This window comes from Sapajus apella, unplaced genomic scaffold (genome assembly GCF_009761245.1).
Source record: "Sapajus apella isolate SASKATOON/1434 unplaced genomic scaffold, GSC_monkey_1.0 scaffold106, whole genome shotgun sequence".
Classification (NCBI taxonomy): Eukaryota; Metazoa; Chordata; class Mammalia; order Primates; family Cebidae; genus Sapajus; species Sapajus apella.
Window position 1 is genome coordinate 2,549,246 of NW_022437046.1, and position 19,338 is coordinate 2,568,583.

General features: G+C 51.5%; 1 protein-coding gene across 4 annotated transcripts; it reads left to right on the forward strand.

Annotated features, from left to right (window-relative positions):
- Window positions 1-596: 596 nt before the first annotated feature.
- On the forward strand, window positions 597-17,868 carry PLEKHB1 (pleckstrin homology domain containing B1). Of its 4 annotated transcripts, none has more exons than XM_032259020.1 (8): window positions 597-1,044; window positions 3,399-3,474; window positions 4,907-5,059; window positions 6,248-6,350; window positions 7,438-7,477; window positions 10,575-10,679; window positions 15,802-15,901; window positions 16,517-17,868. In XM_032259020.1, the coding sequence occupies exons 1-8, from the start codon at window positions 1,027-1,029 to the stop codon at window positions 16,651-16,653; spliced, it is 732 nt and encodes a 243-aa protein (XP_032114911.1). In that variant the 5' UTR covers window positions 597-1,026; the 3' UTR covers window positions 16,654-17,868. The 4 variants fall into 4 exon arrangements, with proteins under 4 accessions (XP_032114911.1, XP_032114913.1, XP_032114912.1 ...); XM_032259021.1 differs by lacking the exon at window positions 597-1,044 and adding an exon at window positions 1,668-2,147; XM_032259017.1 differs by lacking the exon at window positions 597-1,044 and adding an exon at window positions 3,250-3,273.
- Window positions 17,869-19,338: the final 1,470 nt, after the last annotated feature.

Here is a 19,338-nt window from a genome sequence, read left to right on the forward strand (position 1 = left end):
TTTGGGAGGGTGGGGGAAGAGTCTTCCCTCCAAGTCTCCACTGCTGCTGGAGAACATTCATTTTTCATCTGGTTGCTAAATCCGGAGAATGAAATGTAGGAGGATTGCACCATCCCTGCCCCCAGCATGAAGCATGCCCCACTGCCCATCGGGGAGGTGAGCAGGGAGAGCTGAAGAGAGGCTGGGTTGGGGCAGCACCCAGGCGCAGATCCTCTGAGACCAGCTGCAGCCCTGCCTGCCTGCCTTCCCCTTCCCCTCCTTTCTTTCCTGCCCCTCTCTTTCCTTGCATATCTCTTTCCTTCCCTCTTTTCCCCCCTCCCCCTCCTTCCTTTCTTCCTTCCACTGTGGAGGTGGAAAATTTAGCTAGGAGAAGCTGGAGCTGGGATGTTCCAGGAACCAGACAGAGTGAGTTCAAGGCACAGAGATGAAAAACAACGCTGTTTGGGAGAGCTGGTTCTTGGGTCGGCTAAGAGGGGATGAACTCAATGGCTAATAGGATTGGCCATGGCGAATCCCTCAGCAGGGCACGCACCGCACAAAGGGCCGAAGGGCGCGGGTAGCTCGAGGTCAAGATTACAGAGTCGCAGGAGCAAGAGAGGAAGGCTTAAAGAGCCAGACTGAGCAGCCAGGACTGGGGTGATGGGCGCTGTCCAGACAGGCCGGAGAATAAAGATGTAGCCCCGCCCCCAAGCTAGGGAGGAGGACCGATCCGGTTCCTGTGCTCCCCCGCAACCCCGTTCCCCACCCCTACCCCGCTTCCACCCCGGGAACCTTGGCGATGCTGGGCTAAGACCACCTCGGAATCCGGAATGACTTGTCCAGTGAACCTGGGGTTAGAGCCATCAGTTGGAAAGGCTGGGAGGGGCCTGGAGAAACAGGGCTACCTTACTTGTGCGCTCCCTCCTAGCCTCCCCCTCAGTCTCCCACTTGGTAGCACCTTCCTGATCCCCTTATCTCTAAGGCGCTCAGGGAAATGCCCCCCTGCGGCAGCCTTCTGGGAAATGCTGCCCTGGCCGCCTGGGAACCATGAGCCCTGCAGCCCCGGTAAGGAAGAGTTCTCTGGGACAGGAGGAAGGACCCAGGGCAGGGTGGGCACCCTTGCTACATAGGGGACAGAAGTCTTTTAGGCCCTGACAGCCTCTGGTCTCTGAATGACATCCTGTGGCTGCTGGTAGGTGTGGGTTTTCGGGGCTGAGCTATTGAAGGAAATGATCACAATCTGAGGTGATAGATACAGAAAGTCTTCCTTCTCCAGGTGGGCCCCCTCCAATCTATTCTTTACTGTGCCCTAGAGGGGCCTTTCCGACCCCCTAATCACACACCTCACTTCTCGTTTTGAAACTCCCACCCCCAGCTCCAGTCACTGCGTCATAACATCCAAGCTCTCCGCCTGTCGTGCAAGGCCTCTGTGCTGTTTCTTTGCAAATCCTGCAGCTCTATCGCCTGCCACTCCCCATGCCCTCTCCACCCCTGCGCTGTATGTTGTAGACACACAGAAATGCTGGGCACTCTTCAACATGCTGACAGCGCTCATAGGGACCCTTTGGGTCGCCCTGGAAATTGCCACTCATCCTCCAAGGTGCCTTTCAGCCTCCTCTGGGAAGCTTTCCTGAACCCCTTGGGAAAAGTCAAGCTCATCTTTTCCATTGTTAAATCACACCCTGCGCTCCAATTGTGTGTTTCCATGTAATCTCCCTCACTAGACTGGAAGCTGGGGATGGAAGGGGGAAGCATCAAAAAAAACATGCAAAACTAGGAGCCTGGCTTCTCCTTGCAACTTTACTTTTTTTTCCTAGGAACTGAGTTCACTGATTCTTAAGAAAAAGTATTTCATGATAAATGAGTGAACAAATGTCTTAATAGAAAAGTAAAATTGCAGGCAATCCTGCTTCTGTCCGGCTCTAGAGGGGTAGACTACAAGTCCCAGCACGCCTCGGGTCAGCATCTCTCCACGCCACGCCCCCTCCCTGGGGGTGGGCAGCTCCGGAGGGCGGGGCCCGGGGGCAGCTGGGCTCCCAGGCACTGCCGGAGGAGAGAAATGCCCCAGGCTCTTCGGGGCGCACAAAGCGCAGGCGCAGCGGGTTGGGTGGCAGCAGCATCGAGTAGCGGCCGCTGTGGCAGCAACATCCGCAACAGGTGTAGACCAGGTGGGTGCATCAAGGGGAGGGACTGGAAAGGGAGTCTGTACTGGACTCTTGTCTGACTTGTGTTAAGACCGTGGAGAGGGGAGGGAGCGGCAAGAGGAACAGACAAGACCGGGCCTTCCAGCCCAGGTGTGTCAGCTCTTGTTACGCAGCAACAGGTGTGAGCAGGTGGGGGAGGGGTGGAGGCACCCGCTGGCAAGTGAGGAACAGAGGGCACCTACCTGGATTCCAGTGCAAGCTCCATCACATACATGGATGAGTCATTTGCCGTCCCTCAGTCTGTCCATCTGTAAAATAGGAGTAAAGTTTCCCTCCCTAACAGGGTTGGTGTGGGGACAGGGTGAGGAAGTAGTATGTGCGGTGACTTCCAAACTTGGCTGTACATTGCAATCATCTGAGAATCTTCGAAGAGTACCAGGGCTTGCCTCCTGTCCTCAAACATTCTGATTTAATTGTTATAGAGTGTGGCCTGGCTTCAGGAGTTCTCAAAGCTCCTGCTGGCATAACAATTGAAGCCAGGACTGCTGGGTGTGAGGCTAGGCTCCATTGCTTACTGATCAAGTGGTCCTGTGCAACTGATTAGACCTCTCCGGCCGTTTCCTCATCTCTGAAATAGGAATAATAAGGACTGCAGGGAGGCTTAAATGAGATAATGGATGAAAGCACCGAGGGGGGTACTCGGACAGAGTGCTCGGGCCATCACAACTGCTGTTGAGCTGCTCTGTTAAGCACTTTGTAAATCGCTCTAGTGGGGTCCAAATGGGAGGGAGACTTTCCCCCGTCCATTGCTGTGATTCTAATATTCTGCACTTCCACATTACAGAATCCCACGGTTCTAATACTTTCAGAGTCTCATGCTCCACAATAGAAGCATATTCTAATGTTTCAAGAGCTCCTGCAGCCTCTGCCTGCCTTGCAGACACACTTCTACTGAGCTAGAAACTGAGGCCAGGACAGAGGGGCAGGGAGGAGGGATGTGGCCAAGGTTAAGGAGCTGAGGCTGGAATCCAGGCTCCTGGTCCCCACCCCCACCCCGCACTAATGGCTGGCTGCCCTGCTGACCCCACAGGGACAGTGCTCCCATTCTCTTCCTGAGCAGAGAATGGGGAGGAGGCCGAGGCTGCCTGGTCCTTGTTTGTTTACTAACCCTCCTTCAAACGTTTCCTGGGTGGTTCCCCTGGGGATGGCAGGGCTGGGGGCTTCTCTCCAGGGAGTTGCTGCTGAGGTCTGTGTCTCCTGTGGCTCCTCTGACAGGTCCCGCCCGACTCCGCCCTGGAAAGTCCTTTTGAAGAAATGGCCCTGCTGAGGGGCGGCTGGCTGTGGAGACAGAGTGAGTGATCCTGGGCCCCTGGTCCTGGGGCAGGGTGAGAGAAGTGGCTTACTGGGCTTGCCACGGGGAACCCTTCTCCCAAGAAGCCAGGAAGTTTTCATCCTTTCCTCTGACCACACTCCTTCCTCTGCCTGAAGGTCTTTCCCATTCCTGATTGCGTGGTAAACTTCCGCTTGTTCTTCACCACTCATCTCAGATGGGCCCCTCCCTGAGGAGCCTTCCTTGGCTTTTCCTCCAGCCGACACCCCTGCCCCTGCGGTAGTGTCAAGCTGGATTAGAGGCTCCCTTCTCGATTCCACTGTGCCTTACAGTGATCTCCTTATAACAGAACTGTCTTTATCTGTGGGTCTCCCTACTCCCTGACCCCAGACTGCCCCCAGTCTGAGAGCTCCTCAAGGGCAGGGGCTGGGTTTGACCCTCTGTGTGTCCACAGTCCCCTAACCCCAGGCTGAACATAGAACAATGCACAGAACAAAGTGAAAACTGCCTCTGTGCTTTGGAATCCACAAAGCCCACAGAAGTTTTCTTATGTCTTTGCCCTTCCCTGTTAAGATTTCCAGTTGCAAAATGTCTGAAGCTAGGTCTCAGGCTTCCAGACCCACGTCTGACCAGAGTCATGATGTGAGCGAGAGCTATCGTGGGGACCCCTGGGACAGGCAGCCCCATGCCCCATCCCCCTGTTCATTCTTGGTTCATTCCGTTCAGCAAACACTGAGCACAGGTCTCCCCAGGTTCCAGGACCTGTGTGGGGAGCTGCAACTCCCAGTGTAGTACAGGAGGCAGAGGCTACACAAATAACCATCACATGAGTCAGAGATGAGAGATAAGAGGCCTGCGCAGTGGCTCACACCTGTAATCCCTTCACTTTGGGAGGCTGAGCTGGGAGGATCGCTTGAGCCCAGGAATTTGATACCAGCCTGGACAACATGGTGAGACCCACTGTCTCTACCAAAAATTAAAAATCAGCCAGGTGCGGTGGTGCATGCCTGATGACCCAGCTATTTGGGAGGCTGAAGCTGGAGGATCCCTTGCCGCTGTGTCATGCTTGTGCCACTGCACCCCAGCCTGGGTGACAGAGCAAGACCCTATCTCAAAAGAGAGAGAGAGAGAGAAGATGGAGGCTCAAGGAAGGGAGAGGTCTTTGCCCTTGAAAAGACCTGGGGCTTGGCCTTAGAAGCTCCCAAGCAATGGGTCCCATTACTCATTTCCCCATTCAACGCATTTATTGAGCCTCTACTATGCATCATGCCCAATGGGAGGTAGGAAGTGAGCAAGAGAGAAAGAGGTCCTGCCCTCAGAGAGTAGATACACAAGAAAAAGGTGGTTATAACACTAGGGACTGAGGCTGAGGGGACTTGGGAGCCTGTCTGGGGCTCCTATCACTAGGAGGCTCTGGGATCAGCCTGCCTAGTGCATCTGGAATATTGTACAGGCTCCATTCTCCGCCGCTGGAAGCGAAACTGGTTTGCCCTGTGGATGGACGGAACCCTGGGATACTACCGTGATGAGACAGCGCAGGACGAGGAGGACCGTGTGCTCATCCACTTCAATGTCCGTGACATAAAGATCGGCCAAGAGTGCCACGGTGAGCAGAAGCCCCTTCCTCTGTGGCACTGTGACTGTGGGCAGAGCCCTCCCCCTGTATCTGAGAATACTGCAGTTGGAAGCCTCTTTGCAGCTTTCAGAGGCATTTCCCAGATGTTGCTTCTAAGCCTCTGTCAACTCCAATTCAGTTTGGTGTGAGTTAAGAAATAGGTCCTTGGCTGTGTGTGGTGACTCATGCCTGTAATTTCAGCACTCTGGGAGGCTGAAGTGGGAGGATCACTTGAGGTCAGGGGTTCTAGATCAGCCTGGGCAACATGGCAATACCCTGTCTCTAAAAAAAAAAAAAAAAAGGTTAGATGTTGTGGTCACATATGCCTACTTGGGAGGTCAAGGCGAGAAGCGCTTGAGCCCAGGAGTTCAAGGCTGCAGTGAGCTATGATCCCAGTACTTTGAGAGGCTGAGGCATGTGGATCACTTGAGTCTGGGAGTTCAAGACCAGCCTGGGCAACATGGCAAAACCCCATCTTTACCAAAACAAAAACAAACAAAAGTTAGCCTGGTATGGTAGCGTGTGCCTGTGGTCCCAGCTACTCAAGAGGCTGAGGTGGGAGGATTGCTTGAGCCTGGGAGGCAGAGGTTGCAGTGAGTGTTCATGGTACTGTACTACAGCCTGGGGGACAGAGCTAGACCAAGAAAGAGAGAAAGAGAAAAAGAAGAGAGAAAGAGAGAAGAGAGAAAGAGGGAGAGGAAAGAGAAAGAAAGAAAGAAAAGAAAGTAAGAAAGAAAGAAAAAGAAAGAAAGAGAGAAAGAGAGAGAGAAAGAAAATCAGTCCTTTAGTGCCTTTCTCCTCTGTGCTGTGTCTCAGAGGTGAGTCAGGGACAGTTCCTGCCCTCCAGGCACTAGTTACTGAATGAAAGAAATGAAATTAGGAGGCTCAGAGTAGCGAAGTGGCCCAGAGTAACAGCAAATCTCCACATTCCTCCCCCAAGGCTCAGGCCACAGTTGTAACAGGATAACTGGGAGGTATACTGAGGGAAGTGTCAGCATAGGAAGGTTGGAAAGTTTGGAATCGTAGAGTGGAATCCCTGAGAGAGTATATGGGATCGGAGGAGGTTGGCAATGGCCAGTAAACAGCCCAAAGAAGTCAGTTCCTATTCCTGTTCCTGGTTTACTGGGAGGACCTGTGGCTTGTGCCTGTGGAAACCCATATATATGTGTCTGCTTCCAGATGTGCAGCCCCCAGAGGGCCGGAGCCGAGATGGCCTGCTCACCGTGAACTTACGGGAAGGCTCCCGCCTGCACCTATGTGCAGAGACCAAGGATGATGCCTTGTGAGTCACTCCCAGGAGAGGATGGGGTGGAATCTTGGGAAAGTGACCAGGCACCCGCTTCTCATTGGGCCTTCTGACTCTCTGACAGTAGGAAGAGGGCACTAAAGCCAGTTGGCAAGGGTGTCTCATTGGAGGTGGGTGGAGTGGATTTGGAGGGCTCATGGTGATTGGCATGGCACACAGTGGACTCCTCATGCGGTCTCAGATGAACTCGGGATTGCTGAGGGGAGGTGTGCACACATGCCTCAGGTGTCTGGTTCCTGGTCTTTAGCAGCCTCTGAGGTGAGCCCTCACCGGAGGGTGATGCAAAGCAGTAGGGCAGCCTAGTGGCACCCTTGCTCCCCTCTGAGAAGATGCCCTGCCCTTCTGGTGGACTCTGATCTGAAGGGTAGCCCCAGACCTGCCTACAAAGGCAGTCAGCTATGTCCCAGGCAGGGGTACCCCAATGTCAGATGCATATCCACACGGCCAGCCTGGGTGTGTCCTCCTCAGGCGCCATCCACTAACTCACATACCATCCCTTCCTACCCTCTGGCTGAGGGGTACATGGCCTTTGTGCTGAAGGAGAGTGAAAGAGATGGGTGTGTGGGAGTAGGGAAGCTGAGCTCCAGGCAGACAGCACAGAGCCGCCTTGTCCAACCCAGTAGGTGCCATGGCAACCAACAAAGGCCCAATTGTCCCGTGTCTGCTGGGCCTTCCTGGGGCTCAGGGGTCAGAGCTTTGGGGAACTGTTTTGTTTGTAGATTTGGGGTATGGAGGGGGGCTGTGGCTAGAGCACCCACCCAGGAGTGTCAGAATCTGACATCCTCTGAGAGACCACCCAAGCCCCACCGTCTACTGTGTAGATGAGGAAACTGGAATTTCTAGAGGAGACAAGAAGAATGAAATTAGGCTCACTTAGTGTTCCATCCATGTGACTGGGGCAGGGGAGGGGTCACCTTTGTCTTCCTAAGGGAGACAAGAGATCTCTCCTTTCATGAGAGACTGGGGCTTGAGGCTGGGTTGGAGAGGAAAATCTAAAATATGGGTGCCCAATTCCCCTACCCCCGAACTCCCTCCTCATGCTCTGGTGGGATTTGCTTTGCAGAGCATGGAAGACAGCGCTGCTGGAGGCAAACTCCACCCCGGTGAGTCCCCCATTCTCTCCCCCTCTCCCCAACACCTCTACGTGCCATGGAATCATGAGTGACTCAGACTCGGTCTCCATCTGCCAGAAGTTCTCAGTCTCATGTGTTTGTGCAGACTCTGATGCCTAAGTCCCAAGTGGGAAAGGATAGGGGACAGCCAACTGGTACTCAGAGGAGAGAGAGAAGCCTCCATGGAGACTTGCTAGAGTGAGTGGCATGTGAGCTGGGGAAAAGGAACTGTCTTTTATCGAGCAACTATTATGTGCCAGGCATGGTGCAGGTACCATTCCAGCTGCTCCTCACAACGGTCCTGTGAGGTTGGGGTTATTGTTCTCTCCCTGTAAGACTGAAACTCATTCATCAGCACAACAAAGATTTAGTGAGCTCCTACTATGGGCCAGGTGCTGTGCTAAGTGCCAGCAATTAGGGGTGAACCAAGGGGATGCAGGCTCTGCCCTCCTGTACTCAGTCTAGTGAGGAGCCAGACATGAAACAATTAATTATTCCACTTTAATAGTAATAAGGGTTCTGACAGAGATTTGCAGTGTCTGGCCCTTTCATCCAGGTGGTAGTTCAGGCAAGGCTTAAACTGAGAACTGAAGGATAAACAGAAATTGACTGGGTGAAAAGTGTGGGGCTGAGGTAAAGGGAATTCAGCATTTCCTGAATCCCCTTTGCTAAATAGCATTCCAGTCAGAGGGATCAGCACGTGCAAAGGCTCTGAGAGAAGTTAAGATGTTGGCAAGTTGAGGAACAGAAGGACAGCTGGAGTGGCTGGTGCTTAAGGAGTGAGTGGGTAAGTGGGGAAGGAGGGTTGGCAGGACCAGGCCTTGTGGGCTGTATAAAGGATGTTGGTTTCTGCTAAGAGCACTAGGACGCCATGAAAAGTTTTTGAGCAGAGGGATGGCATGATCAGATCAGGTTCAATTTATATTTTTAAAAAGATACTTATTTGCCGGGCGCAGTGACTCATGCCTGTAATCCCAGAACTTTGAGAGGCAGAGGCAGGCTAATCACCTGAGGTTGGGAGTTCAAGACCAGCCAGACCAACATGGAGAAACGCTGTCTCTATTAAAAATACAAAAAATAGCCAGGCATGGTGGTGCATGCCTGTAATCCCAGCTACTTGGGAGGCTGAGGCAGGAGAATTGCTTGATCCCAGGAGGTGGATGTTGCAGCGAGCCGAGACTGTACCATGGCACTCCAGCCTGGGCAACAAGAGCAAAATTCCATCTCAAAAGAAAAAAAAAAAAAGATAAAAAGACACTTGTAACATTTGGCATGTAAACAACAAAGAATAGTCTGTCAGTTTATGAAATTTTGTTATAGAAAAAAGAAAAAAAAAGATAGTCTGGCTGGTAGGTAGGGAAAGGATTGTAGAGGGCAACTGCAGACACCTAGAGGCCAGTTAGGAGGCTGGGACACTGTCCAGACAACAGACTGGAGATCTGGACTAAGGCCTTGCTGGCTGAGACAGGCTGATGAGTACAGGACATATTTAGGGGATGGAGTCAACAGAGCTTGTGACTGATGGAGGTGAGGTTTTCAAGAGCTGCCCAAGGCCCATCTTGGCCTCCACCCCCATCTGCCTGACTCCAGAATCTGTGCTTGCTCTTTCTCTGTGTGGCACAATGGAGGCCCCGCTCACCTACAGAGAAAGTCCACTGGGAAGCAGCAGGGGTGACCTGGATGCATTTAGAAACCCCTTCAGGCATCCACCTGCTGAGGGCCAGGTATCATGCTAAGCCCCTGGCATCAGTGACATTTCATCTTCCAACAACCCTGGCAGGGCAGGTGGGTGGAGGTTGGTATTTAGTCGCATTTTATAGATAAGGAAGCCGAGGTTCAGAGAGGGCAGGTGACTTGTCCAAAGCTTATAGTCTTAAGTCAGTGGAAAAGCCTATCATGGAACCTAGGTCAGTGAGATTCTGAGAGGAGCACATTATATGCCGAAGTAACTGCATGAGCAGAGACAGAGAAGTAATGTGTGCATGTGTGTGTGTGCACAAGTGTGTGTGTACATATGCATGTGTCTAAGGGCCCAGAGTCTGCTTGACTGGAGAGCAATTCATGGGGTGAATAAAACAGAAGAGTGACCTCTGAGGTCATCAGGGCCAGCTCACTATGGGCCTCAAAGTCCAGTTGGAGGAAATGGACTTTTCCTGAGGCCTATAGGGAGGTAAAAAGGACATTCAGCAGTGAGGGCTGTGGTCAGATTTTGGGGGACAGACTCGGGCTTCCAAGTGGTGGGTGAATTGGAGGAAGTTGGGAGTAAGGAGGCTATAGTGGTAGTCTGCCAGGTGGAGGGACCCCAGTTGGGCTACCCTGGCTCTGAGTTCCAAAGCTTCTTTATGTGGGGTGAATCAGTTCCACCAAAGAGAGGCCGAGGGAAGGAGGCGCGGGCGACCATCTGCACTCTGTGACTCTATGAAGCGGCCTCGTCTTTCTCTGCCTATCCATCTCCTGTGGCTCTCCTGACCCTTCTCTCTGCCCCGACCTCAGTTCTACCTCCCATATTCCATATACGCACAACCCTCTGGGCCTGGGCTTACTAGAGTGGGGGCGTGTTTGTGCCTGTGTCTGCCTGTCTCTGCGTGTTCACCTCTGTGTATATGGGCTTCTCTCTGTAGCCTGTGTGGGAATGACCTGCCCTTTGTCCTCTGACATGCTGCAATTCATACCCCACTCCGGGTGGAGGCTCCAGGAGCCCCTAACACCAGCTTTACTGGGAACACAGGGCCTGGGGCCACAGCCAGGGACGAGGCTGGGGGTGAAGGGGACCAGGTGGGCTAGAGGACAGATGGGAGTCACCCTGTCCTCCCTGGAGACTGGAAACCCCAGCAGCATGAAATAGGGGAGGGTGGGCTAATTCTGGAAAGAGACTACTTGTCCTTTTCTGTGTAACTTTGGCAGTCATCAGCCTTCTCTGAGCCTCCCCTGTTACCATGACAGCTGAGGAGAAAGAGGACACTCTCTGCCACAGCCCAGCTGGCGGAGGGCTCTGGTAGGGTCTACAAAGAGCTCTGAGTCTCTTCAGGTGTAGAGGGCCTCTGACACCCTCTCCTTCCCCCTTCTTGGGTTTCTGTGGCTTAAGCAGGCCCCAGGTGGAGCCACCGTCCCTCCCAGGAACCGCCGGGTTTGCTCCAAGGTCAGGTGTGTGACCCGCTCGTGGAGCCCCTGTAAGGTTGAGAGGCGGATCTGGGTAAGTGCTGGCTTGGCTCTCCCTGCCTCCATACTGGCCACCAGGATGAGCCTCCAAAACCCGGCCTAGTCACATCCTTTCCCTATGACAAACATTCCATGGCTCCCTATCACCCACGGAACACCAACCAACTGCTCTGCTATACCCTCTGCTCCCAGCCACACCAGACCTTTTCCCTCTGCCAGCCTTTGCACATGCTGTTCCCTCTGCCAATGAGACCTCAGTTTCCTCATTCACCTGACAAACTGATGCCCATCCTGTAAGGCCCCACCTCCTCAGTGGGGACTTCCTAGACCACCAGCATCATCACTCCCTCCCACAGCCTAGTGGCACTAAGGCTTAGTACTTTCTTCATTCTGCCTGGTTTCAGAGCTGGTTTATTCCTTCTGTGTAGTCTTCCATGAGGCCTAGAACTTCCTCCAAGGCAAGGACCACGCCTGATTGCGCTGCCTCTATGGAGCTTGGCACAAGGCTAGGTATATGGCAAATACTTAATTAGTGCTCAGTGATGGGGAGTCTATGCTGACCCTTCTTACACAGTGGGGCTCAGGGAATGTTCACTGAGTGAGCAAAGGAAGGAAGCAAGGAGTAAAAACTTATTTTATAGCAATATTACTACATAGCCTAATTTAGTCTAGGTCTGTCTCCACTCACCCTGAATGTTTCTTGAAGGCAGGATTTCGGCCTGAATCTTTTCTCTGTCCCTGTGCTCAGCACAGGGCCTGACATGGGGTAGGTTGCAGGAAGGGGCTTAGGTGAGAGTACCTGTGATCTTACAGTCAACTGGGAGCTCTTCTTACACAGTGGGGCTCAGTGTGGCTGTGTATCAGGATTGCTTAGGAAATTACAAGCCATAACAAGTATTCATGTCCTACCTTTGGATGTCCTAACTTCAGAGATCTAGCATGGGACCTAGACCTAGGAAACCTGTAGTTTGAACCAGTCTCCTGGCTGGGCGCAGTGGCTGATGGCTGTAATCCCAGCACTTTGGAAGGCTGAGGTGGGTGGGTCACTTGAGGTCAAGAGTTCAAGACCAGCCTGGCCAACATGGTGAAACTCCATCTCTACTAAAAGTACTAAAATTAGCAAGACATGGTGGCAGGCGCCTATAATCCCAGCTACTCAGGAGGCTGAACTTGGGAGGCAGAGGTTGCAGTGAGCCAAGATCATGCCACTGCACTCCAGTCTAGGCAACAGAGTAAGGCTCCATCTCAAAAAAAAAAAAAAAAAAATCTCCTAACTCCAAAATAAATAAATTGTCTCCTGATGATTCTGATGTGCAGAGTCACTAAGCCTAGAAGTGGCTTGGGTCACCAGGTTGTATAGATGTGACATTGTTAGATCCTCAGTGTCTTGGAGAGGTTACCTAACTTGATCAGGGTCACTCAACTCATCAGTGGCAGGTCTGGGACTTCCAGCCCATCATTCTGAGGCATTCTTCATGCCTAAAAAAATAGGATTTAACAGACTGCAAACCTAATAACACAACAACTCAGCTAAGGGGAGTCATTTGTATGCGACTCCCTGATTGGTCAACACTGGTCCTATCCACAAAATAGCTGAGCCTCTGGAGAGGGAGAGGTAGGCTCAAACCCTCAGGTTCTGCAATGGGTCCCTGGGCTATCCCCACTTGTTGCCAGGTGACTTACAGGAGTTTACTTCTGGGCCTCCCATACCTGAAGAGTAAAAACAGGTGCCCTAGAGGGACATGGGATGCTCCACCCTCTCCAAGGCCTCCCAAGGCCACTGACTCACTGTGCAGCAGCAGGGCAAGGTGGAGACCATGAACCTCAGCTTCCCCACCAATAAAATTGGATCTGAGAACTTAGATCCCTCCAGCCCCTTTTGGACTTGAAGCCTGGATCCTGGCACTGCCTACCAGAAATCCCTATTGGATCACTGATGGGGAGGGAGCACATAGAGTTCACTGATGTGTAACATTGCTTGTCTGAGCCTCTTGCATTGTCTTGGGACTGTTTGTTTTCCCTGACTTGAAACTGAACTCAGAGTTGGGCAACCTTAGTTCCAGTCTGGCCTTGTATTTGATTCATTGGCATAAATTCAATAAACATTCATTAGGTACCTGCCATGTTCCAGTCAGATCTGATTAGACCCAGTCTCTGCCCTCACAGGTGTCTCCTGGTCTGATGGGAGAGACGTACATTCACAGGTACACAATGGGAAGACAGCATGATCGGTGCTGTGATGCAGGGATATCCAAGGGCTGTGGGTGTCCAGACAGGAGAACCTGAGGTTCAGGGAGTGACGCTTGAGTTAAGTCTGAAAGACAGGTTGGGTACTTGAATGAGAAAGGTGAGAAGCACATCCCTATCAAGGAAAATGGCATGATACTTGAAATCACAAGGTGTGCTTAGAGACCTTCCCCTTAAAACCAAACTTCTTGAAAGAGATGTCATGACACGCAGATTGCATCCTTCACCTCTCAGCCTTTCTTCAACCCTTCATAGCTTGGTTTTTTCCTACTCAGCAACTCCTCTGAAAAGCTTTTTTCAAGGTCACTCACAGCTTCCAAGTTGCTAAAACCAGTGGCCTATTCTCTTGGCATTGGGCAAAAGAATGGAAAGAAGAACATATTTAGAAGGTAAAATCACAAGACCTGCTAGCTGGTGTGTCGAAAGTGAATGTACAAAGACAAGAGCAACAACCTGCTTTCTTTCCTTCTTTCTTTTTCTTTTTTTTTTTGAGACAGGGTCTCCCTCTGTTGCCCAGGTTGGAATACGTAGTACAAACGCTGCTCACTGTAGCCTCTACCTCCTGGGCTCAATCGATCCTCCAGCCTCAGTTTCCCAATACCTGGGTCCATGGGCATGCACCACCACACGCAGCTAATTTTTTTTTTTTTGAGGCGGAGTTGTGCTCTTGTTGCCCAGGCTGGAGCACAATGGCACAATCTCAGCTCACTGCAACCTCTGCCTCCTGGGTTCAAGCAGTTCTCCTGCCTCAGCCTCCTGAGTAGCTGGGATTACAGGCATGCACCACCACACCTGGCTAATTTCGTGTTTTTAGTAGAGATGGGGTTTTTCCATGTTGATCAGGCTGGTCTCTAACTCCTTGACCTCAGGTGATCCACCCACTTTGGCCTCCTAAAGTGCTAGGAGTACAGGCATGAGCCACTGTGCCTGGCCTCACTCAGCTAATTTTTAAATTTTTTGTAGATACAGGTTCTTGCCATGTTTCCCTGACTGGTCTTAAACTCCTGCATTCAAACAATCCTTCTGCCTCGCTCTCCCAAAGTGCCGGAATTACAGGCATGAGCCACTGTACCTGGCCTTTCTTGATTTGAGTGCATGGTGATGGCATGTACTGAGAAAAGCATTTATGAGGCTGGGCACTTTGGGAGGCTCAGGTGGGCAGATCACCTGAGGTCAGGCTGGTCAACACGGTGAAATCCTGTTTCTACTAAAAATACAAAAAAATTAGCCAGGTGTGGTGGTGGGAACCTGTACTCCCAGCTACTTGTGAGGCTTAGGCAGGAGAATTGCTTGAACCTGGGAGGCGGAGGTTGCAGTGGGCTGATACTGTGCCACTGCACAACAGCCTGGGCAACAAGAATGAAACTCTGTCTCAAAAAAAAAAAAAAAAAAAAGGATTTATAAGGAGAGCAGCAGGGTTACCATATGGAGAAATGTTGCAATCACCTTGAGATGAGTGGAGTTTGAGACACCTGGACTTCTAAGGGGAGCTGGACTGTTCAGTTGTGAATCCTGGTTAGAGAGAGACATAGGATGGAAGGGGGCTAAGAGGAAAGATCCAGAAGAGTAGGGGATCATGAGCCCTCTCCAGGTCTGCTTCCTCATGGGTAAAATGAGGGGTTTGGAACTTCCATTTAATTCAGCACATAGTTCTTGGTTCCTTATATGCACTAGGCCCTGCTCGTGACATGAACGAATCAGAGTCCTCACCTAGAAGTAGCTTACATTTGGACCACAAGAAATGCCAAGAGAAAGGATAGCAACAAGAGGCACAGGCAAAGTCCAGAGAATTCAGGAAAAAAAATAATTCTTCCTGAGATTAGGAGCTTCTTGGAGTGGAGTGGGTGACCTCTGAGCTAGGCTTTGAAGGGTTGGTGGAAATCTAATGGGAGAGAGGGAGGGCAGGAAGTACATTCCAGAGAGAAGACTGACCATTCTCTGAGCCTCGGTCCCCAACCCTATGGCTATGTGGAGCTAATACCTGCTTTAAGGATTAGAGGCAGTAACACATGTGATCACCTCCTTCAGGACCTCGTACATAGTGGGTGCTCGATAATCGTTACAGCCTAGTGCAGCCTAACAATTTTTGGTCATTGATGGACCACATATACAATGGTGGTTCCATAAGATTATAATGGAGCTGAAACTTCTATCACCTAGTGATGTTGTAGCTGTCATAATGTTGTAAGGCAATGCATTATGTTTTCTATGTTAATATATGTTTAGTTAGATGCACAAATGCTTACCATTGTGTTACAGTTGCCTACAGTATTCAGGACAGTAGCCTGTGGTACAGATTTGTAGGCTAGGAGCAATAGGCTATACCACATTACTTAGGTGTGTGCCACCTAGGTTTGCGTAAGTACACTCTGTGATATTCACATGACAACTAAAATTACCTAAGGATGCATTTCTCAGACTGTATCCCTGTTGTTTAAGAGATGCATAACTGTATTTTAGTTACTTCTCATCCCTATCCTTCCTTTCCCTTCCTTCCTCCCCAACCCCTGTTTATTTCCTGGGCCTGGGGCTTGGCCATGTTCCCCTCCTTGTGAGTAGTAGACCTGGGTCTCTCAAAGTGGGATCAGTATAGAGCTGCTAGCAAATCTTAGACTATGAAGAGAAGTTGGGAGCCATGGAGAATTTTTTGAGCTAGGTGGAAGGCCAGGGTAGGAGAATGGGCATCTCTGGGAGCTGGATGCAGGGTGGAAGTTTTAGAGTACAAGGATTGTGGACCTTGTGGGGAAGGCAGGGCCTTTCTCCAAGAGCTTCCTGGTGGCTGGAGGCCCATTTCTAAACTTGGGAAGGCAGCTCCATGGATCCCAGAGAGGCCTGAGCCAGGCATGGCGGTAGGGGACCAAACCCAGGCCAGGGAGTTCCTGGGCATATGACTTGGCTGGATTCTCTAGGTGCGCGTCTACAGCCCATACCAAGACTACTACGAGGTGGTGCCTCCCAATGCACACGAGGCCACGTATGTCCGCAGCTACTACGGGCCGCCTTACGCAGGTAAGACTCCAGCGTGCCCCAGGGCTTGCCTCGATCCAGTGCCGTCTCAGCCACGGTCCAACCAGGCTTCATCCTTTTAGTGTGCAGGATTTTCCCAGGCAGAACCCTCCGCAAGCCCGTCCCCATGCCGAGACTGGGATAGCCCTGGGACCAGCATTCCTCCAGAGCTGACCTCATCCCTCCAGGGTGACTCCTTTCAGCCTTGCGGTCTGAAATACCCATTCCTGAGCCGGTAGCGGCCCCTGGTGGCTACTGCAGGAATGGCCGCCTCCTCCCTCCTCCTTGCTCTAGAGCCTGGTGGTCGGGAACGCCCAAGCGTTAGATGCCACGTGGTAGTGCTCAGCGATCTCAGGGTTTCCTTGCCGTCCCGCCCTACCCCGCAAGTAGCGGACCCCTAGGTTACAGGGCGTCCGTAGCAGATCCAAGGCCTAGGAGCCATGGGTGGAGCTCTTCCCGGAACAGGAAGATCACATGAGCAAGGATCTGTTTTTTCGACTGGGGAGCAGGAGAATGGGCTTGGCGCCTTACACTGGGTTGGGCTGCAGGAAGGGGACGAAGATCACTCTACTCCCACCTCTTAAGTCTCCGACCCTCATGTGCTGTCTCCCTCTGCAGGCCCCGGTGTGACACACGTCATAGTGCGAGAGGATCCCTGCTACAGCGCTGGCGCCCCTCTGGCAATGGGCATGCTTGCGGGAGCCGCCACTGGGGCAGCGCTTGGTTCGCTCATGTGGTCGCCCTGCTGGTTCTGAGCCCTGGGACTCGGAGCACTGGCCCCTGCGCTTAGACTGCTAGACCCCTCTTCCTCCTGGATCTCACCTTCTACCATCCAAGCCCTGTCCCACTTTGGCCCTATTCTCTCCATTAGTTCCTTCCAGATTTGGACCATTCCGCCGACTCCCTACCCTCACTTCTCACATGGGAAGAAGCTATCATCCCAGGTACAAACATAGCTTGAAGTCTCCACATCTGCCAGACACCCCAAAATCTGTTATAGACATTTATCGATACATTTCTTCTAAACACACTAGGGCACAGCAAATACGACTTCATTTGGTTTGGAGTTCCCCAGGCGCTGTAGACACGACATGAATCCGGCTCTCAGGGCTCTCTGCTCTCTCCTCAGGGAGCTTGAGGCCTGGTAGGGAGAACAGGAGTAAACAAGCACTTGACAAAGCTGCAGAGTTATCAGTCCTTTGACAAGAACAGGTGGGGCAGGGAGCAAGGCAGGTAGGCTGGAAAAAACGGTTATTGGCAAGTGTGCAGAGCCATGAACGTCATCACATGTCCAAGGAATTAAATGCGAGTTCATTGGGGCTGGGGTGGAGGCTGGGTTCAGACCATGGTTGGCCTTCAGGCTAAGGAGCTTCCTGGGTGAAAGGGAAGATGTGAGCCTTCTCTGGAGGGAAGTTTCATGATTGCATCTATCATATATTGCCTGTTTTGTTAATAGCACATGCTCATACCCAAAATGCCCCTGAGTTAAGTCCCATCCTTCCCACAACCAGCTTCCTGGGTCCCCTGATACTCATGCTAACAATTGAGCTGAACTTGGGGGCCCCTGGTTGGGGAACAGGTGAGTTCTATTTGAGACTTCTAGCCCTAGAAAGCTGCCTCCATCCAGAAATGCCTCTCATACCAGGAGCTCAGCCCTCTTTTCATAGCTGTGACTGTCACCGTCTCAGGCTTTGGTCTCATCCTTCATTCTGAGGGAGATGGCAGTGTTCTGTTTGAGGCCTGATCCACCTTTACAGCAGCCCAGGAAGCCCCCATGTGTGCCTGCCCTCAGGTGGTCCAGCAGTTTCCCCCTTTGGTCCCCTTCCAGTCTCTTCCCACCTTCTGTCCCAATCCCCAATAGAAATGCTAACATCCCTGCCTGGTAGCCAAAGTAGCCCACCAAAGTTCCCCTGGAAATGGGGGCTCCATTAGTTCTGCTGCAGAGAGTAATAAAGATTTGGTTGGCTCTAGCACTGGCTGTGGCTTGCTTTGTTCCCCCAGGAGGCCCTGTCTCCCTCTCCATGATCCAGCAGCTACTAGTACCTTCTCTGGTCTAGTTAAAGAGTGTGGATTTTGAGATCAGGTGGAACTGTGACAGCATGTTAGCTGAGTCATTTGAGGCAAGTCAACCTTTCTGGATTTTGTTTTCCCTACACTTAAGGTAGCTGGTTGAAGTTGACCATTCCTGAAGGCTCAAGAGGAGAGACTACCTTGGAGTCTGTTGTCTGAGCTGATGGATGATACAAGCCAGGTTCTGCCTGCTTTCTGAGAATCCTGTGGTGTTGGGGTATTTTCCAATAAGTTCCGATCCTTCTAGAGTTGAATCAATGAATTGTTCTCATTCATTGAACACCAGGTGGCCAGGGAAGGAAACACCACCCTCCTGCATCAGGCCTCTTGAAGCTGTAAGATAGAACCCTCCTGCTCAAACTGATTTAAGTCAAAGAGAAAACATTGAGCCACATAACTGAGAGGTCCAAGAGCTGTGTGACCCAGGGCTTCAAACAGTGTCACTTAGACATTGCTTTGTTTCCATCTTTACACTTCCAGGGTTGGCTCATTTGGAAGCTGCAGTGACGTTCAGCAGCTCCAGGCTAATGCCCTCCTGAGTTCAAGTCCAGCCAAGAGAATTTCTCTTCCTCTAACAGTATGACTGAAAGTCCTGGGCCTGGTGGACATCAGTCTAAATTGGGTCCTGTGGCCATCCCCACATCAACCCCAGTGGCCTAGAAAATGATAGTCTAAAATAATAGGGCTTACAGCATGGGTGGGGTGGTATCCTAAAGGAAATTTAGGGCACTGTTCCCAGAAGTAGGATGAATAGATGAAAGCTAGTTGGCAAAAATATCAGGTATCCACCTCAGCCACAGTTCCAGGGACACCAACTTAGAGGGGAGACATATATATAAACAGCAATGATTGAATGAGGTTACAAAGGAATGTGGTGCAGTTGGAACTCTGAAGAGGAGGCATGCATCTCTGCCAAGGGAACTAGGAAAAGCTTTGGGACAGTAAGTGGAAATTTAGTCTGAACCTTGAAAAATGAGTAGGAGTTTGCCAATCTAAGAAATGTGGGCGAGCTTTCCACACAGAAAGAACAGATGGAAGAAATGGTATGAGCAAAGGCCTTAGAGGCTTGAGAGCACCATGAAGTTCAGGAACCAGTCTCATGCTATAGCAGGTTGCATGGTGAGAGGTGGTGGATGAGGTCAAGCGATAAAAAACCTCATGGGACAGTCTAGCGAACACAGGGCATAGTCCAGTATGTGGCACCAGCTTAAGGACAAGCATGGATGCAAGAAGGAGCCTCTTGAGAAGACCAAGGTCTGTCAGCATCTGTGCAGTCAGAGGTCACATACCCTGGATGTCACAAGGCCTATACTGTGTTTGGGGGACCCAGCAGTGCATCAGACCCAGTCCATGATTTGGAACCTCAGCTT